Below are 19817 nucleotides of genomic sequence, written 5' to 3' on the forward strand. Positions count from 1 at the left end.
TGCGCAGCTGAGGCTGGAGCCACAGCACGAGCGCCACAGTGAAAACTGGCTCATGTGCCACTTGTGGAACACGCGCTGGGGGTTGCCGACCCCTGTATTAAATAATACCAGAAGCACTCGTATAATCCAATCAGTCTTTAATATACAAAAAATAAACACAAAGATTTAATACGCTGATTTGGATTAGAAAGTGTTTTTTAAAAAATCCAAGCAGTTTATCTGTAATTAGTTAAAACTGGCACAATATTGTGCAGTTAATTAGGGTTACTGAATAAACTGGCACTTCTTTTCAGTAACTTAAAGGACATGGAATAACATATTGCGTAATTTTATGTAAACCAACACTTAAAAATCAAGACTTGACCCTCCTGATGATATGGCCTTTTGTTTCCCAGCATCTTTGCACAATGCCCCAGAGCTGTTCCTACATAAGAACAGCCATACTGGGTTAGACAAAAGATCCATTTAGCCCAGTATCCTGTCTACTGACAGTGACCAATGCCAGACGCCTCAGAGGGAGTGAACAGAACAGGGTATCTTCAAGCAATCCCTCTTCTGTCACCCATTCCCAGTCTCTGACAGACTAGGGACACCATTCCTATCCATCCTGGCTAATAGCCATTGATGGGCCTAATCTCCATGGATTTATCTAGTTCTTTTTTTGAACCCTGTTAAAAGTCCTGGTCTTCACAACCTCCTCTGGCAAGGAGTTCCACAGGTTGACCGTGCACTGTGAAGAAAAACTTCCGTTTGTTTTAAAACCTGCTAGTTTTGTTTGTTTTAAACTTCCTCAAAGTGCATTTATGCTTCTGGTGCTCAAAAACAGCTTGTTCCCACTTAAGTTTTTCAAAGTAAAATTACATAAGCCACAGTAGATCAGATGGTTAATTTATACTCCCTCATAATACTGGGGGAAAAAAAGCAGAATATTCCCTCTTCAAATGTCACCTAGTTTGTTACTTTCATGCTGCTCTGTTCCCCTTCTCTCAGGGCCCATTCAGACTCAGACTTCCATCAGGTGCTGAATTTATCTACATTTTTTTATTCCTGTCTCACCTTGCAACTATACTCCTTCAGATTTTTCCAAGTAAACTGGATCATTATATGGATAGAACAGATTCTATGAAAATCTAGCAGTATCAGTCATTCAATAAGTGGTACTCTTCCCTTAAAGCCTGTACTAACCCTGACTTCATTTTAGCACACTATATACCAGTGTTTCTTAAATTTTTTAAGACCAAGAAACACCAATTTTTTTTTTTATGAGGAACACCAAAGACCCTCTGTTGTTCTCCACGACACACTAGACGAAACACTGCTATATACTGCTAGAGGTGCTGTCCTTTTGATAAGATATAAACCCGAGGTCTTGCCAACATATTGTAATTACAGATCTTAAGAAAAGAGGTGTATCGTAAAAATTAATTTTTATATAATCTATCTAACCACCCCAGAAATTTGTACTGAAAACAGTATTTTTGCCTACATCCAGTGAGTCTGCTGTAAAGTACTACTCTGCTGGATTGTATAGGCGCTGTATTCCATTTAAAAAATGGTGGCATTGCAGGGAGAGTGGAAGAGTCACTCTACTATTTGCCTATGTCATAGGACTTTAATGAGGTTGTTTCTAAAGTCGTATGGGACTTATACATTAGAGTTTCTATACAATATTTCACTTTCGCTACAATGCAGTGTATTTGTTAAAGGGCTCATGGGTCAGAGGGAAACTGATAATCTTACAATTTTGTTTGGTAGGAACTTTTTCAAACAGCCAGAGGAAGTTTATTATATTGGTCTGTTATTAATCATATTTATGACATAAGTGCTTAGGGACCGACCTTGCCCACTAAACTACACACCACCACAAGCTAACTATTTAATTTAATAACAATACTTTCTCCAAGCAGTGTCATTCACGGGTAAGTAGAACTGGCCCTTCCAAAAGCAGAAACATTTAGAACGTCATCACAATCGTTCTGACTTCCCTAATATAAAACAGAATTGTTTTTACTTCTCAGCAGCAAGGATTGTCAATTATGACACAGTGATAAAATGGGTATTAATAAGGAGGAGTCCCATGAAAACTTACAGAATAACAAATTTATTTAAGCATAAGTTTTTTGTGGGCAAAAATCCTCTTTGTCAAAAGCGGTTTTTTGCCCAGGAAAGCTTATGCCCAAATAAATCTGTTAATCTTTCAGGTGCCATGGGACTCCTCATTGTTTTTGCAGCTACAGACTAACACAGCTCCCCCTCTGAGAATGATCAAAATGGGTACTTAATGTTGCCATAGGCATGTTGCTCAGTACAGAACTCACAGCACAGGGTGAGTGGAGATGATGGATTTCAATGTTCCCAATTTTGGCAGCTGCAGAGGACTCAACAGGCACCCAGTGTAATCCAGACAGCCCAGGTTGGGGGCAGGAGGTTTAAATTATGGCAGCTACACATTTTTTGGCTTTGCCCCTAATAAATCTCTTGAAAGGGGATCTATTACAGCCTTCCAGCTCCTGCCATGGGGGATTTCTCTCCTGGTCAGATCAGAGTCTTTAACCTACTCTGAGCTCTTTACCTGATATATATGGTGAGACCCACATTAAGCTTCCTGGCTCCCAGTGTAGTGCTCCGTCTCCACCAAAGCATATTAGGTAGGAGTGGAGCATTCAGAAAGCCTGCAAAGAGATGGGTTTGGGAGAAGTTAAAAGGAGGGCTTTGTCACACTTTTCCTTTATACTCTCCACCCCCCATCTTTAGTTTATTGTCACATCACCCATTCCAAGCTTTGTTTCTTCAGTTAGTCTTCCCCTCCGTCTTTTCCCTGTACTTGTTGCTTTGGGTCACATTTCTTTCACTAAACTTTCTTCTGCGCCAAAACTCAATCTGGAGCCCCTGCTTAAAGAAAGAAAGGAATTATGTTGACAGGCATGTAGCAACTTTAGACCTTCAAAGAGCTATATATTAATGCACTATTTTTTTTTGCATTTGTAAAAATGTATGGTAGCCATATTGCATAACAGAGCTTTTAAAAAGTCAGTCTCACAAGTTAATTAATAGTATCAACCTAGACATCAAACATACCCAATGTTCTCTTTTTGTCTAATTATTCTCAAAATTCTACTGGGGACTCAGTGCTTCCTGAGATTCATCCTAGTGGACGATCAAAGGTAGATAATTCCTCGAAAATTTACCAGTTGTTTAGTTACTGCCAAGATTAGCACCCTTCTCACAATAAAGCAGTCTGTGCTTGATAAAAAAAATGGAAGAATGCAAGAGAGTCAGAAGCTGAGCAGGAAGTCTGACAAATGGACAGGGTGAATGTTTTCTCAACATCAAATAGCCCAGTGAGAACCAGTACATGGGACATGCTGCACCAACTGCCTCAATGCCATAGTGTTTGCTAAGGAAAATATAGGTACCAGAAGGCCCTTCCAGAGGGGAGACAGTATAAATCTCTAGCTGTCACCTCTGAAAAATGATAGCTAGAATTGGACATGGTAAGGATCTGGAGGACACTCTGTATGAAAACACACAAAATAGAATCTCTCAGTGGTGATGGTTATTTCAGTCAAATGACAGACTTCCTTCTTGCAGTCATGGACTTCCTTCTTGTGATTTACAACTAAGAACTACCAATCAGCATTGCTAGAGCCTGATGCATTGCATTCTAGCTGCCTACCTGGTGAAACAGCTATCAGGAGTTAGCAATGCAGATGAAGATGATTCTCCACAAAAAAACTGATAGAATGAACACTGGCTGAAAATTCTTTCAATTGTACTCTGGACTGGTGAGATTAAGGCTTCCTCTCTTCCCTTCCCCTCTCCCGCCCCAAACACACACATATAAAAAGTGGACAAATAATACAGGTATAAATTAGCCAAAGCAGGGTAATCACAAATCATGTTGATTTCCTGCAGATATTGTATGTATGGCAACCAAACACCTTTTAAAACCCAATGTGTTGGTTACTTCTAGCCAAAAAGGCCCTACTAAAACTAGTGAGTGCACAAACAAAAGGGAACAACTTCTTAAAATTTTGACTTGTTATAGTTTCACCATATCCAAATACATGTATTGTAGAATATTTTGTAAAAATAAAGAGGACTTAATATGAGGACACCATACAGTATTTGCCAGCAAATCTCTGATAAGTTGGGAGGGATAATTATGAGCTATTCCCTCCTCTTGTGTACTTGCTCTCACAGTGGCCTGGCTTAGTTGTTCCTCTACTGTTGCAAGGCTTGCTACCACAGCTATACCATTATATTCCTGCTCACTCAAGTACATGTATATGAGCAGGGACTAACACCTGTAGCTCATAGTGTAGATGCAGCATTTATGTGTGCCCCTCCACATGTGTATTACAAAGCCTGTGGATTAGTGAAGTTCTGCTGTTCTAGATCAATCATATGTTGTTTTTGTAGTAACACCCAGAGCTCATACTCAGGAGGGGCATTGTGCTAGGCACTGTACATGCACAAAAGGAAACAATTCCCTGGACAGCTGAAGATGATAAGTCAGGAAAAAGTTTTTAAGAAACTAAAAAGAACACAAAGAACTGACAGACTTCATGAACAGGCATAGATAAAAAACACAGGAAGGAGGGAATACATGTCACTATTAGCTGTATCATAGTGCCAGGCTGTGCATGTTTAGCACCGGAGGGAGCAAATACAATGTTTAGTATATCGAAGGTCTGTGTAACAGGGCAAGTATCCAACAGCAGGGATCCAGAGAGGAAGTCTCATTAGGGAGAGCCAATGTAAGTAGTTTTTCTCATTTAACACCTCAAAAGCAGTACTCAGTCCGCATTCTTCAGGAACTTGGATCTCTCTGATCTTTCTTCTTGTAGCCACTTCTGGTCCCTCTTCTCTTTCCCCAATCAGATTTTACCTGACAAAACCAGCTCATGCTCTGCATCTATGCAAACGAAAAGAAAACTTGCTTCACATAAAACCAACACAAATAAATATTAATGAAATCTTTCATGAAACACAGGGAACAATTAAGAGATGGAATTTTTAGAAGCCCTCCATTCTGGTTTAATTTTAGTTTCCATTGAATCAATGAACTTTCTTTAGCTTCAATGGAAGCAAAGTCAGATGAACACTGTGTGCATCTTAAAATTGCAGCCAAAGTTTAAAAAGATAGCAGCATACAAACAGAAGACAGCTATATATGAGTTTTGTACAAAAAGGGGAGGGATGCAAAACACAGTTTACTATTAAACAAATCTATAGATCACACAAGAGATCCTAGAACGTGACTCTAAGGTTAAATACCTACCTAATTACTGACTGCAACTGCTGTTAGATATCTCATTCTGTCACAACCAGACTTCACTTATAGGTTGCGCAACATTATTGCAGGTTGCTTGAAGCAGTATGAGATACAGGTATCTAGATTTAGTCCCAGCAGATGGTTCAGACTGATTCCACATCTTTGCTTTTTCTAAATGTATTGTTTGGTAGATTTAAACTCCGCTCTACACGTAATGCATACTGCGGCATGCCAATAACCATTAAGCCCCCTGCATTTTGTAAAATTATAAATAAAATCTTTATAAAAGATTATTCACATGTACACAAACTGTATCATATGCATAAATATATTTCTAGACATAGATTAAATACACGTGTAGTTTTTAAAAAAGTATAGCAGTAAGAATCCTTTGAAGACATTAAATGTCCACGTAAGTTAAGGCTTAACTAAGCCATATTAAAATTTCTTATAAACCCTACATGTGAAAAGCATCAATGTTTTATTTACAGGACCAACAAATGGACAACCAACCTTACGCCAAAAGGATTTTACAGATGTAAGCCAGATTTTCCTTCACATCTCCATGCCTGTTCTCACCACTGTGTATTTACACATTTTTTAAGTTATATTTCCTTTGCAAAAAGATACTGACCATCCATCACAACCAACCTAATGCTCAGTTTGTCTCCTGGCAAAACTTAACAGAATTCTATTAAATATTCAGGGTAGATTTGGTTGGTATCAAAGATAACAAAGATCTTTGGATTCCATGTACTATCCACGCAGCTGTCAAATAAGTTCACAAAGCTTCCATCTTTTGAAGGAGGTCTCATATATTTGGAATCTCCAATGACATAGTCTCCAGTTAAAACACGAGCAAGAAACATAACTTTATACGTTCTGAACACATGGTGTTGTAGACTGACACCATGGATTTGAAAAGTGTCTCCGTGCTTCATATCATCTTTGCAGAAACGACTGGAGTATGATGCATCTCTTGCAAAATAGGTCCCTGAAAGAACAAACAGCAAAAATTATACCCAATGACAAGTCTCTCTGTGAAATCTGGGGGGTCTAATTCTGATTCCATAATACATCAAAATGGTGTAAGATCTGAATCAGGCCATACACTTCAGTTTTATATTCATAATCAATCAACAGCACTTGTAAGAATTATACTAGTTCAGTGATTCTGAAGGTTTTTCAGTGTGAACCACATCTTAGTAGGGAAATTACTCCATGAATGATTTATCTACAGGTCATGGGACTATCTTCTCCCATAGCACTGCATAACATCCAACTGTGACAATTACAGAAATAGTTTATATCATACTGTATATTGTAACTGTCTTTTTAAAATCACATTTAGCAGGAACAGCCAGATTAAACAGTTCTCCACAGACCATCAGCAATGTCTTACAAACCTAAATTCATTTGAGAGACGCATTCTGATTTATTTAGAGAGAAGAGCAAAAGAAATATGTTACTCAAGTACTTAGTGATAGTCAAGCAGTAATCATTACCTCTTACCTTTTCCATACACAGCAGCATGTATACCATTTATTCGCCAGTCAAAATTATGAATGCATATTGCTTCTACAAATTCATTGCTGGTGCCATGAAATAACATGTGTTCATTAATGACAGCGACACCTCGTCTCTTCTTTAACTGAGCTTTTTTCCTACAAAAATAACCATAGCATTACAAAATCTTTTGTAATCAAACTGGAGTCACACAGAAGCCGAGGGGAAAAATGATACTGCAACGGTTGAATTTGAGAGAAGTAACTACAGTTGATTCTGCTTCTCAAATATAGCTCTCAGTTTACCAACTAAGGCTACGTCTAGACTGAACTCTAAAATCGAAAAAAGATATGCAATTTGTGCTATGTAAATTGCGTACCTTTTTTCAATTTATTTTCAAAAAGAGGCTATTTTGAAATTTGGTGCGTGTACATGGTGTCAAATTTCGAAATAAAGTGCTATTTCAAGCCATCCCTTATTCCTTGTAGAACGAGGTTTACAGGGATGGCGAAAAAGCGCGTCCGATATTTTGAAAAAAAATTGAAATAGCGGATGTGTTCCTTAGAGTGTTGCTATTTTGGAATATTTCGGGATACCGAAATAGCAATGCAATCTAGATGTACCCTAAAATGTCTTTAAGAGAGAAAGTGTCACACTTTTACTTTTTTTTTTTTTTTAAACCATACATAAAACACCTCCTCTCCTGAATGTCTTGGACCTACCATTGTTGTAAGGAAAACTTAACATTACTATAAATAAATAATTGGAAAAACCCCCTATTGCTTCTACTTTGTTCATTTGACAAAGCGTTCAGTATAGTCAGTGCCCCTAATTGTCTTTCATACAAAAACAACTGAGTCCTGTGGCATTTTAGAGACAAGGATGGCTACACAAAAAAACCCTTTCCAAAAACAGATTACAAAGAGAAACAGCAGAACTGCAATTCATTTGCAAATTTAATACAATCAAATTAGGACTGAAGGATTAGACTGGTAATCAGACTACCAAGGCAATTTCCCCTCTATTCACAAGTGAGCCACATCCACCCTTATTGAATTGGCCTCATTAACACTGGTCCTACACTGGATAAGTAACTCCCTTCTTTTGTTCTACTAGTATATACATAGATATAGATACAGATATATTTATCCTTGCCTCTGTAATTTTCACTTCAATTTATCTGATGAAGTGGGTTTTACCTACAAAAACTAACAGACATTAGTTCAAATTAACTAGGTACAGGAATGTAGCCGTCTACAGCCTCATGGCTGCCAGCCTGGCCACCAGAGGCCACATGCGGACCCAGGAGCAGGTCCATTGCAAGATTAAAGACCTGCGGCAAGCCTACTCCAGGGCCTCCCAGCCAGGGCCCGACCCGGAGGCATGCCTTCATTACAAGGCCCCGGGCCGCATCCTGGGGGCTCATGCCATCCATGCCTCCCAGGTGATGATCAACCCCGGGGTAGAGGGTCCCGACCCAGACACGGAGGAGGATGCCAGGAGCCTGCAGGGAACCTGCCCAGGACCCAGGACCCAGGACCCCCAAGGCATCCCACAGAGCACATCGGCTGAGTCGTCCAAGGCCGGGGAGGGCTCCACATGTGAGTGCCATCATGCTCCCCTTATGTGTATGCGGGGGGGGAGGGTGTGGAGAGGGAGCCCAGGGACCGTGCGCTTGGGCCTTGCCCACCATGGGGCAGCAGCTGGGTGTCATGCAGGGGCCCTTGCTCGTTCCCCACATGCCGACCTCACCCTGCAGAAGGGGGCTGGGTTTCACCCACTGTGTCCCCAGGGAGAACTGACCACTGCTCTTGTTTCACCACAGCCGCAGCACCTGAGACTGCAGGGCGCACCACCCCACCTGCAAGAGCCACCTGCACCCGGGCCAGCAGGCACACCTGAACCTGTAGGACTGTCAGCGGTGGCACCTGCAGCTACTAGAGCACCAGCTCTGCGCCCAGGACCACTGGGTTCGGGAGGACCTGCGGCTACGGCAGCGGAGCTTGGAGGTGCTGGAGGAGCAGGGCCGTGCCCTCCGAGGCCACTTCCAGACCTTGGTGAACAGGTTCCTGCCTCCTACTGTTCCAGCCCCTGTGGCCGCCCCAGCTCTCGCTGCTCCTCCCACCCCTGCTCTCTCTCCCACTTCCTCCGCACCCCCGTCCCTCCTGCCCCACCCTCCACACCCACTCCCCCCGACACTCCTGCACCTGCAGTGCTGCGAGACGGGAGAGCAAGCAGAGCCCCCAACCCTGAGCTTTCTCTTCCCTTCCTCCCCCTTCCAGCTCCCTCCTCTCACGTTCCCCCCTCCCCTCTTCCACCTTTATTCCTCCCTCCCTCCACGCCAGTTATGTACAATAAAGAGAGGTTTTTTTTGGCAAAACAGGTATTTTTATTTTCATTAGGAAGGGGGGTTAGGGAGGGGGAAGGGTAAGGGTGCAAGAAGGCCCCAGTGGGGCATGCAGGGAGAGTTCAGTCCTCCTCCACCTGGAAGGTCTGCCGCAGGGCTTCCCGGATCTGGACGGCCCCCACTTGGCCTCCTGGACGGCAGCAGTGCAGGGCTGCATGTACTGGCCAGCCATCCAGTCAGCCTCAGCCATCCAGGCTGGTAGGAAAGCTTCCCCTTTCCTATCAAATACATTGTGCAGCATGCAACATACTGCCACCGCAGGAGGGATATTGTGCTCGGCAAGGTCGAGGCGGGTAAGGAGGCATCTAAGTCGGGCTTTCAGGCCCCTGGTGAGCTTGGCATTGAAGGCCTGCCGGGAGGGGTTGAGGTGTCCCATGTACGGCTTCATCAGGCAGGGCTGTAGGGGGTAGGCCGTATCCCCCACCAGGCAGATGGGCATGTCCATGTCCCTGACACTGATGTGGCGGTCGGGAAAGAAGGTCCCGGTGTGCAGCCTCTGGCACACAGAGGAGTTCCGGAACACCCTGGCGTCATGTGCCTTGCTGGACCAGCCCACATTAATGTCTGTGAACTGGCCCCAGTGGTCAGACACGGCCTGCAGGAGCACAGAGAAGTAACTCTTGTGGTTAATGTAGAGGGAGGCCAGGTATTCCAGGGCACGGATGGGGATGTGCGTCCCCGTCGATGGCCCCCCCGCAGTTGGGGAAGCTGAGGGCACCAAACCCCTGGATGACTGCGTCTGGCTCGGAGAGGCAGACCACCCTGCGGAGCAGCACCCTGTTGATAGCCTTGACCACCTGCAGAGAGACACACCAAACCGCGAATCCCAGGGGTGCGTGGGAGAATTTGTTCCCTGGTACTGCCCCGCGCTCCACTCCCAGAAGCAACCCTCGCTGCAATCCTGGCCACCACAGGCGGCGTGTAGTACAGCCGGGACAGACCGAACCCTCCCATGCGGGGCACTTTCGCCTCTCCTCCCCCCCGCCCCCCGGTTTTCCCTGGGGCGGCCCATCCCCTCCTTGCAACTCCCCCCACCCCCAGCCCAGTGATTGGTGAGGTCCGTACCTGCATGAGCACTGCTCCAATGGTGGATCTCCCAACGCTGAACTGGTTCCCAATGGATTGGTAGCTGTCCAGCGTGGAGAGCTTCCACAGGGCGATGGCCACACGCTTCTGGAGGGGGATGGCGGGCCTCATGCAAGTGTCCCGTCGCCGCAGAGCAGGGGCGAGCCACTCGCAGAGCTCCAGGAAGGTGTCCTTCTTCATCCTGAAGTTCTGGGTCCACTGTTGGTCTCCCCAGCGCTCCAGGACGATGCGGTCCCACCAGTCGCTGCAGGTGTCCAGACGCAGGGAGGTCAGGGGGAGGAGCAGGAGGCTGCCGTGCACCAGATGGTGCCAGGCAGCCTCCAGCCATTGCTGGCAGGCTTGCAGCAGCAAGTCCAAAGACTGGAGCAGCATGCCCAGGGCGAACTCTGGCTCCATGGTGCTAACTACAGTAGTGTCCCCAGTGGGAGCCACTGACACAGGCAGGCAGAGAGGAAAACACTTTGCTGTCCCTCAGCGAGGTAGGCAAGCAAGCGAAAAAGCTGAGAACCGGCTGTCCAGGGGGGTCCCTTTAGCACAAGCCTCAGCTTCACAAAGCAACTACTGACCTCATGCCCTGCCGGAACCAGTTTCACCTGCCCTTAAATGCGACCCAGCATCCAATCAGTGTGGACATGCTATTTTGAATTAGCAAAACGCTAATTCGAATTAGTTTTTGGGTCTACATTAGCTTATTTCGAATTAACTAATTTGAAATAAGTTAGTTCAAATTAGCGCTGTAATGTAGACATACCCTTAGTTTCTAAGGCACCACAAGACTCCTTGTTTTGCAGATAGTCTAACACAGCTACCCTTCTAAGACTTGTCTTTCACACAGTAACAAGGAGGAAAACCTTTTGTTAATAACATTACAAAACTAAGGTTGCAAACCCACAAAAACTGCCAGTGTGACATGATACACATTTAAATTTATAATTATATTTGAATAATTTTCTACATTTCAGATCTACTGATTCAGTTACAACAAAGAATACTAAGTCCAGTACTAATTTTAATATTATTTTTATTACAAATATTTGCACTGTAGAAAAAATGAACAAAACAAACAGTATTTTTTGATTCACCTCATACTAGACCACTCAGTCCTACTACTTGTTCAGCCAACTGCTACGACAAACATGTTTTGTTTACAGGCGATAATGCTTCCCACTTCTTACTTACAATGTCACTGAAAGTTAGAACAGGCCTTTCATGGCACTGTTACAGCCAAAGTATGCGCCAGATATAACAACATTTGCATGCTTCTTCATGTTTTGCCTTTTAGGCTTTGAAATTTTATTTTTTGTTTTTGACTAGCAAAAGTTCTGCATTTGTGAATTGTACTTTCATGATAAAGAGACTGTACTACGGTACTTGTATGAGGTGAACTGAAAAAATGCTATTTCTTTTTTTAGTGCAAATGTTTATAATAAAAACATCAAGTGAGCATTATACATTTTGTATTCTGTGTTGTAACTGAAATCATTACATTTTAAAATTATTGCTTAATTATGCTATTAAATCTATGATTAATTGTGACTATTTTTAAAATCATGTGACAGCGTTAGTAGCACCAAACACTTTTTTGATATTTCACACTAACACTGACCCACAGAAAGAAAAAAAGCAAAGCAAAGATCAAGTATGTTGCTCTCTAAATGTTGAAGATTATGAATGGCTTTATAAAAAAAATACATTTTAATACCCAGTAACAAGCCATTTTAGTTTAAAGATTAAAGTCTCACAGATCTAAAAACAAGTTTGCAAATTATAAAAATCTATATTAAAATACTGATTAAAACACAGTAAGTCAAATACAAAATAAAAATATATCTTAAATACAATTTTGAAAACTATTAAAAAAGCATATGCTGCACCTGACCGTGAAAAAAAGGTAATTTTTCATATACACAATACAAACAAATCAAAATTGAAGAGGGAGACTAGTAGTTCTTAGTGTACTTAAACACCAAACTAATTCAGGCTATCAATTCTAAACTATTAGATCACTCCATATGGTAGTTTGTTCTTAGGCCTGATGTGCACAACGGATGGAGTGCCCAAAGCCTGAGATGAAATGTGAAATAGCAGCAGCTGTGAAACTTACAAGAATGTCAATTTCACAGTTGTTAGGCTCCCTGTTGAGAAACTGAACCATATCTTCATATGGAGGTGGAGGTGAGGGGGTTCCTGCTGTAAGCCCCGGGCAACTATCAATGCCTCAACAATGCTCGAGTTCAGTCAGCACAAGCACTCCTGCTGAGGATGTGCTCAGTAGAAGCAGAGTAGTGTGGATTCCAACAGCCAATTTAAATCACTGTGGCAGATGTAGGTCGATCTAACTTAGGTGGATCTCATTTTGTAGTACAGGAAGTCCCCAGGTTATGTACAAGATAAGGACTGTAGGTTTGTTCTTAAGTTGAATCTGTATGTAAGTCGGAACTGGCGTCCAGATTCAGCAGCTGCTGAAACTGATCAGTGTCAACAGCGGCTGAATCTGGACGCCAGTTCTGACTTACATATAGATTCAACTTAAGAACCCCAGGTGTCCCCAAGTCAGCTGCTGCTGAAACTGATCAGCGGCTGATTCCAGGAAGCCCGGGGCAGAGCAACTCTGTCTCGGGCTTCCTGTAGTCAGCCGCTGGTCAGTTTCAGCAGCGGCTGACTTGGGGACGCCTGGGGCAGAGCAGCTGGGGTGCTGCCGGGTTTGTCCAGTAGTGCCGCCGCTCCTCGGCACTACTGGACCAACCCAGCAGCACCCAAGCTGCTCTGCCCCAGGCGTCCTGATTCAGCCGCTGCTGAAACTGACCAGCAGTGGCTGAATCAGGACGCCTGGGGCAGAGCAGCTGGGGTGCTGCCACGGGACCAACCAGCAGCACCCCAGCTGCTGTACCACAGGCGTCCGGAGCAAAGCCGCGGAGCACGAGGGCAGCGGGACAGCCCAGACGCGCCGTGGCTGTCCTGCTGCCCTCGGGCTCCGCAGCTTTGCTTTGCTCCCCGTCTCCCTGGTCTGCAGATTAGGGGGACGGGGAGCAAAGCGGCAGAACACACGTCTGGGCTGTCCGCTGCCCGCGTGCTCCGCCGCTTTGCTTCCTCTCCCATGTCTACTGGAGACCAAGGAGACGGCCCCGTTCGTAACTGCGGATCCGACATAAGTCGGATCCGCGTAACTCGGGGACTGCCTGTATAGACAAGCCTTACACTGATTCTTCAAGTCAACAGGAGTTCTGTGCAGAACAAGGGTCAGATCCTTTATGGTACAGACTAGGCATTGAACAAGCACAAAGAAGGAAAAAGGTGAACAACCATTACAAAAGCCTAAGTCAGTGTACCTCAAAGTGGGCTGTGGACCACTTTGTGAAAGCTGCTAACAGGCTGCTCCAGCTTGTTTACTTACCGGCTCTGCAGCCCCGGAGCCTCATGGCTCCCATTGACCACAGTTTGCCGTTTGCACCCAAGGGGAACTCGTGGCCCACTCTGAAAAACACTGGCCTAGGTGAATAAAGAATTGCTATACGGATGTGGTATTTAGCAGGACAGTAGCTAAGCAATTAAAGGAAATTTTTCTTGGGATTTAATATATGGATGCAAATCATTCAAGACCAAAATGCAGGTTGTTAGGAGGGCTTTTAAAAATCAAATGTTTGTTGTTTTAAGTGCTTTGTATTGAAGTATTCAAACAATATTTTTAAAAAGTCTGTGGTGCAAAATAAGAACTATTGCCACTCTGCCATATAAACCCCAAAGTAATTTACTTAGGTAAGAAATTTTCAGTACATATGACATCTTCAAAAAGTTTTATTTTTAAAAAAGCATGAAGGCTATAAGCCAAACCCACCAACAGAGATACCATCCCTGTCTTAAAAAATATGTTTGACAGATGGTCAAGTAAACACCATCCCTTAATGGACAGATGTCACTGGCCCTCATTCTCTCAATCTATCTCCATTACCCACCGTCTTCTCTGGATTAAGTTTCAGAGTGCTAAATTTTCACTGAAGATCCACTCTGAGCTAGACATTAGGAAAGTCAGTTAATCATACCAGGTGGGTCTGATGAAAGAGATACAGAACTAAGGTTCACCAGCATGCTGATGACATACATTCCAATCCATTCTATCACCTTGATGAATTTAGAAGTGCATTTACAAGATGAATGACAGACAAGAATATTGCAGCATATGGCCTGAAAGATGTATTTTATTAGTTTATTTCAAATTGCACAAAAATATAAAATTATCAATCACTAACCACTCTCAGCAAGGTGGGGATGGCCAGACTGAAAGAGAAAAATAAAGCTACTGCAATCTAACTACACAGTGAATTATCTATGCTCTATATAGCTTCTGTATAGCAGTGTTCAACAAGTTGCTAATCAATAGTCTCTACAAAATTTTAATAGCCAACAACCAAAACTGGAGTTATGATGAAGAGGGTAATATTATGCAGGGTAAAATAACTATCCAATTATATCCTCTCAAGAACACAAGCTTCATATTAAACTACTTATCTATTCAGTGAAATAATATAGCTTGAAAAAGGGAAAAGAAAATAAGATGTAATTTTTATTCTCAAATGACACAATACTGTGCAGTAGACAAGAGAGATGGTGCCATGAAGTGCAAAAAACCCATAAGACAGTTTTTTGGTTGAAAGAATCTCTCGAAGAGCATGCGCTTTGTGAGCTTCTAATGACTCAAAAGATCAATGTCCTCAAGATACATATTTCCCACCAGCAATCACAAACTAATACTTAAAAAAAAATAGAAGTGAATTTCATACCCTAATATTTACAATAAGAGCAGGCTGGTACGTAGAGCCAGTCTGGGTGGGTGGATAAGTAGGTGTTAAACAAAAACAAAACAAAACAAAAAGAGAAAGACCAATCATTTTCATTCCTATTAGAAAAGGGAAATATAAGTAGTGGCAGAATCCCTAACACCTGAATGTCTTCTATTTTCTCTACTTCTATAGTAGAACCTAAACTTTCATAACTCTAAGCTCGAACATTGCTGATTCTCTAAGGCCTTTTTCCACAAAATCCTTATTACCCAGAAAAGGAGGTATACCAATCTTGCAGGAAAAGGGGATTTTGCACAAAAAGAAAACATCCACACTGCCTGTTTTGGCGCAAAAACGGATTGGTGGAAAATTTGCAAATTAGATCACAACTCATGCAAATGAATCTCTCATTAGCATATTTTTTGCCGAGAAAACTTGCAGTGTAGACATAGCCTAAGAGAACTATTCCTATACAATATGCTCAGAGAACCGTAACTCTGCTCATAGGGATACAACAAAGAATCTGTAGTACCAGAGACTCATTTCTCTCCATTACAGACATCTCTAGGTAATAATCCCTTGTTCAAAATGATGCTCCCACAGTCTGGGTCAGAAAGCCCAACACTTTATTTTACCCTGGAAAGTAGCTGAACCTCTGAGACCACTGCCAATATTCTATACCCATCCTTGGAACTTTTATACAAATCTTTATGTTTCCCTGATGTGGAAAAATAAGGGCAAGTAATTTCTGGACTTAGATAATGCCTTCATACTCCATTAAGCACAAAATTTTAACACTGTTGTAGTAGTTCAGGAAAGCTAAATTTAGCAGACACTTCACCCTACTATACGATTCATAAAGAGAAGATGGTAAGGTCAGAAACTTAACAAAATCAGGAGGATACTTTTTGTCACTAGAAACTTAAATACAAACCTGTGAAAGCTCATTGTACACAGAGAGTCTGTTGTGACCCATTCACTCCACTATAACAATATCCTGAGATCCACTACATATATGTTCTGTGAACAATGGCTGTAATCACCTCTACTAGCTAGCTCACAATGAGAAAATTAGAAAACAATCTAATGTCACCCTTCATGACAAGGTAGCTGTGCTTTTAGTCTTCCTTTTCATATGCTGCTGAGGGTACTGGCTGGTGTTGCCTTTGAATAATCATCCAACTGAAAGAATCCTCACAGCACTGATATATGAAAAGTGATCAGGACACATAGGTAAAGTCTGGTATTTTTTTTGTCTATTAAGAAAAATCTTTCTAGCAACATGAGCTAGGGACAGTCAACTCCTTTAATAATGAACAAGCTCACATCAAATCATTCATACAACTACTGAAAATTAGAAACATTTTTCAATATCAGATTTGGATGCAAACTTCTTCAAAGTACAAAGGCTTTTGGATCCATCTCTGGAAAAAACAGATGACATTCCTGGAATAATGTAAATGGCAAAGGTTACAAATGCCAATCTACAATATATGCTGTTGTGCTTAATCCCCTACATCAAAGTGTAACTTTTGTAACTGGTAAATCAGGAAATTTAAACACTGCTTACTCAATTTATAGTGCATTTCTAGTCTGAGAAGGGATTTTTAAAAACGGCACCTTCTTACTCCACAAGCCTGCTCCATATGCACGTTAAATCATAGCTACTGACTTCAATGACCAAAATAAAAATTTAATCTGAAACAAAGAATGCTTTACATGCCTTTAAGATGATTCTATTTTGGTTAAATTACAATTTTGTAAAATATTTGATCTCAAACTTCAGCTGAAATGGAATTTTATTGCAACAGTGCTTTTCAATTTTCAAATTGCTTTTCAAGTTTTAAGCAGATTAACATTTTTATCCAATGGCTGTTATAGAAGTATCATTAAATTCCAAACCTATAAAAATTAGGATCTTTAATAGGAATGCTGATATAGGACTATCAATACAAGATCAGGACAAATTACGCAAAAGAAGAAAGAGACCAGTTGCACAAAGGATGCAGACCCTACAAAAGTATTCCAACAGTTTTATAATGAGATGCATTTAAATATTTCTGCTGCATGCCTTTAAAAGAGATTTATTCTATTAGCAGACCTAATACAATGTTTGTTTTAGAAATAATCTCACCTGCAAAAAAACTCCCACAAGTCTAGATTTTGAATTCTCTGAATTCTTTTAATTCGGTTGCTATCCATTGTTTTCCCAAAGAGACTAGAAACTTCATTATATTCATTTGTTTGTTTTTGCAAAGGAATAAGCTGGAAAAAGAGAGGTTAGTATAGTTTCACTGAGGTCCATGTTCTTTCATCATTTGTATGTTCTATATCATAATAGATCTTACCTGATATGGCTCTTCAGGATTTACATTCTCCCAGTGTGAAGGCATTGGAATAGCCTCATTTTCACAGATATAACTTCAAACACAAAAACAGAAGTTAAAACAATCACGCCCAAAAGTTTATCTTCCTGCAATAGGATTCTTACTATGTACAGAATTTGTTACTAATGTATAATTTGACACAGCGCTTCGGATGCTGATCAAGGATTCAAACTGTGAACAGTTATTTTTAATTTGCAGGGAGAAGTAAGAGGTCTATTAGCCATACTTAATATTGGGTAGATCATTACAATTTGAAAACTATTATATAAATTGCAGTAAAAATAAACGCTTTTACTATGCAATCCACCCAAACAAAATTGCAGAATGTTGGACAGCAGGCTATACCACAAATAGTAACTCCAGCAATATCAAGGATAACTCTTATTTGACTCCTAAAGATAAAGGCATCTTCATTTATATTTAGGGGGTGCTTAAGTGGTCTGAAGTCAACAGGAGTGGAAAATGGTCAGGATCTCCAAACACCAACTCTTTTAAGTACCTAAACATGGATATAGATGCCTAAATGTAGGTAAACATGTTTTAAAATTATGGCCTGACTCTTATGATGATGTATCATTTTAACAGTTATGCCATATATGAAAATGTTAATACCAAGCCACAGAAACTAGAAAAATTAGGCAATGTAATGAAAATTAGAAATGATATAACAGCACAGAAAAAGAAAGGACCAGTATTACATATGGCATACCAAATTCAATTATACAATGACCTAAGAAATATAACATCTGCATCTCCTTTGGTATCATACTGTGAAGCTTTACTAACAGATATACTAGAACCATGTTCTACTACAGAATGTGAGCCAAAGACATACACACATAAGGGAAATGCTCCAAAGTTGCATATATACAGTCGCTGACTGAATTATACTGATTAAAGAATATAAGAACTGTAAACAGCTGAACTATTAAAAATAGAAGCTTTTCTGGAATTTCAGTGTACAAACACTGTGTTTATATTACAGTTCCTAATGCTGGACAACTTCTGCCGGACAGTGAAATTGGATTGAAATTTTGAGCTTTAAAGTTCTAAAAAAGCATTTGAAAACCCTACAATCTAGCTGGTCACAACCAAGGAAACAGCAATGCAAAGAGTATGTTATTTTATTTATTGAACAACCTCAAACACCAACACATCTCCACAGTTTATGGTTAATGACTGGTCAAAATGCAAGACGACAAATGTTCAGAACTCAAGGTGACTGCACTCCTAGGACCAAAATCACCTTTGTATTCTGATTTGATAGTGATTTATGTCCACATTGGTATAAATTACTAACTACAAAAGGTGCAGGTCAAGAGTTAAATCTACCCCTTAGTCTGGGTTGATTTATACAAATAATTTAATATATAATTTTAAAATCAGTTAAAATAGAAAATTAAAAATAATGACCAAACTCCTCTCTCAGGCCATGGCTGTTATTTCATGCTTCTCTAGTATTAAACTCTGATTCAGCAAGGTACTTAAGTACGTCAAGAGGATTACTCACATGCTTGAAGTTGGACATGTGTTTAAGAACCTTGTGGAAACATGGCCTTACTGTTTAATATATTTGGCAAATTATTCTTTTTTCCCAGGTTACTTAATTTCTCTAAAAGGCAATGTTTTTTTGTTATTCTTCCTCTCCCAGATTTCCTCCTCCTTCGCTTTCTTTCTGTAATCTGCCTCCTCAAATTTAATTTGAGAGGGATAAAATATAATGAAGAAATATTTAAATGTTTCTGGCTCATCTTACTAGAGGAATGAAAACAACAATGAACCATCTTTAGTTCTCACCTGAAAGCACTGATAGAAAACGGAGCTCTCTTTATTGGACGCTGTTTTCCAGTGGTTAGATTAGTCTGTTTCATCGCTGTATATAAAATGAAAATTAAATGAGTTCCAGAAACATTCAATCTACAGAAATGAAAAGTGTTTAGACATCACAAATTTCCCAGAAAATGACATTTTTATAGTTACCTGATAGGAATTACTGTCTTGCATGTTAACTAGTTAAGATTTAAGAGCAATATTTCAAAACATTATTCTCCAATACTACTAATACTAGAATGCTCAAACATTAGCATATTCCCATATACCATGGGAATTAATATTAAGAAAATATTTAAGACAGACAATACATATGCACTAGTGGTGAAATCCAGACACATTCAACACAATAGCAACACTCACACTGATTTAATAAGGCCAGGATTATACTCTGGACTTCTACATCTAAATTCTCATTCTAATGCAGTGAAGAAACTAACACCTTTGTACCACATTTAAATATAAATGTTACACTACATTCATACTATGGTGAAAATTATGTTATGGTTAACAAGATTCCTTTAGCATTTTAAATCAAAGATTCA

At 41.0% G+C, this 19817-nt stretch overlaps 2 protein-coding genes across 6 annotated transcripts in view; both read right to left on the bottom strand.

Moving 5' to 3' along the window:
• CRACR2A (calcium release activated channel regulator 2A) overlaps positions 1-2810 on the bottom strand; it is a 122776-nt gene extending 119966 nt beyond the window's left edge. Inside the window, exons 1-2 of the mRNA XM_075900589.1 lie at positions 2771-2810; positions 2573-2672 (exon numbers count right to left, since the gene is read on the bottom strand). The gene's annotated coding sequence lies outside the window, so the exon portion shown is untranslated. The remainder of the gene's footprint in view (positions 1-2572; positions 2673-2770) is intronic.
• The window catches only part of PARP11 (poly(ADP-ribose) polymerase family member 11), a 33515-nt gene continuing 13817 nt past the window's right edge, over positions 120-19817 (bottom strand). Inside the window, exons 4-9 of one of the 5 annotated variants that reach the window (XR_012896408.1) lie at positions 19240-19315; positions 17404-17476; positions 17190-17320; positions 6791-6942; positions 2771-6272; positions 120-2672 (exon numbers count right to left, since the gene is read on the bottom strand). Coding sequence is in view for 4 of the 5 variants with exons in the window: in XM_075900611.1 (XP_075756726.1) it covers positions 9196-9786; positions 10257-10521; positions 17190-17320; positions 17404-17476; positions 19240-19315 (1136 nt within the window). In the remaining variant the exon portion in view is untranslated. Of the gene's footprint in view, positions 6273-6790; positions 6943-9064; positions 9989-10256; positions 10522-17189; positions 17321-17403; positions 17477-19239; positions 19316-19817 lie in introns of those variants that run through there. The other 4 variants (XM_075900618.1, XM_075900611.1, XM_075900601.1 and 1 more) reach the window with 4 other exon arrangements.

Source organism: Pelodiscus sinensis, chromosome 1 (assembly GCF_049634645.1).
Source record: "Pelodiscus sinensis isolate JC-2024 chromosome 1, ASM4963464v1, whole genome shotgun sequence".
Lineage (NCBI taxonomy): Eukaryota > Metazoa > Chordata > Testudines > Trionychidae > Pelodiscus > Pelodiscus sinensis.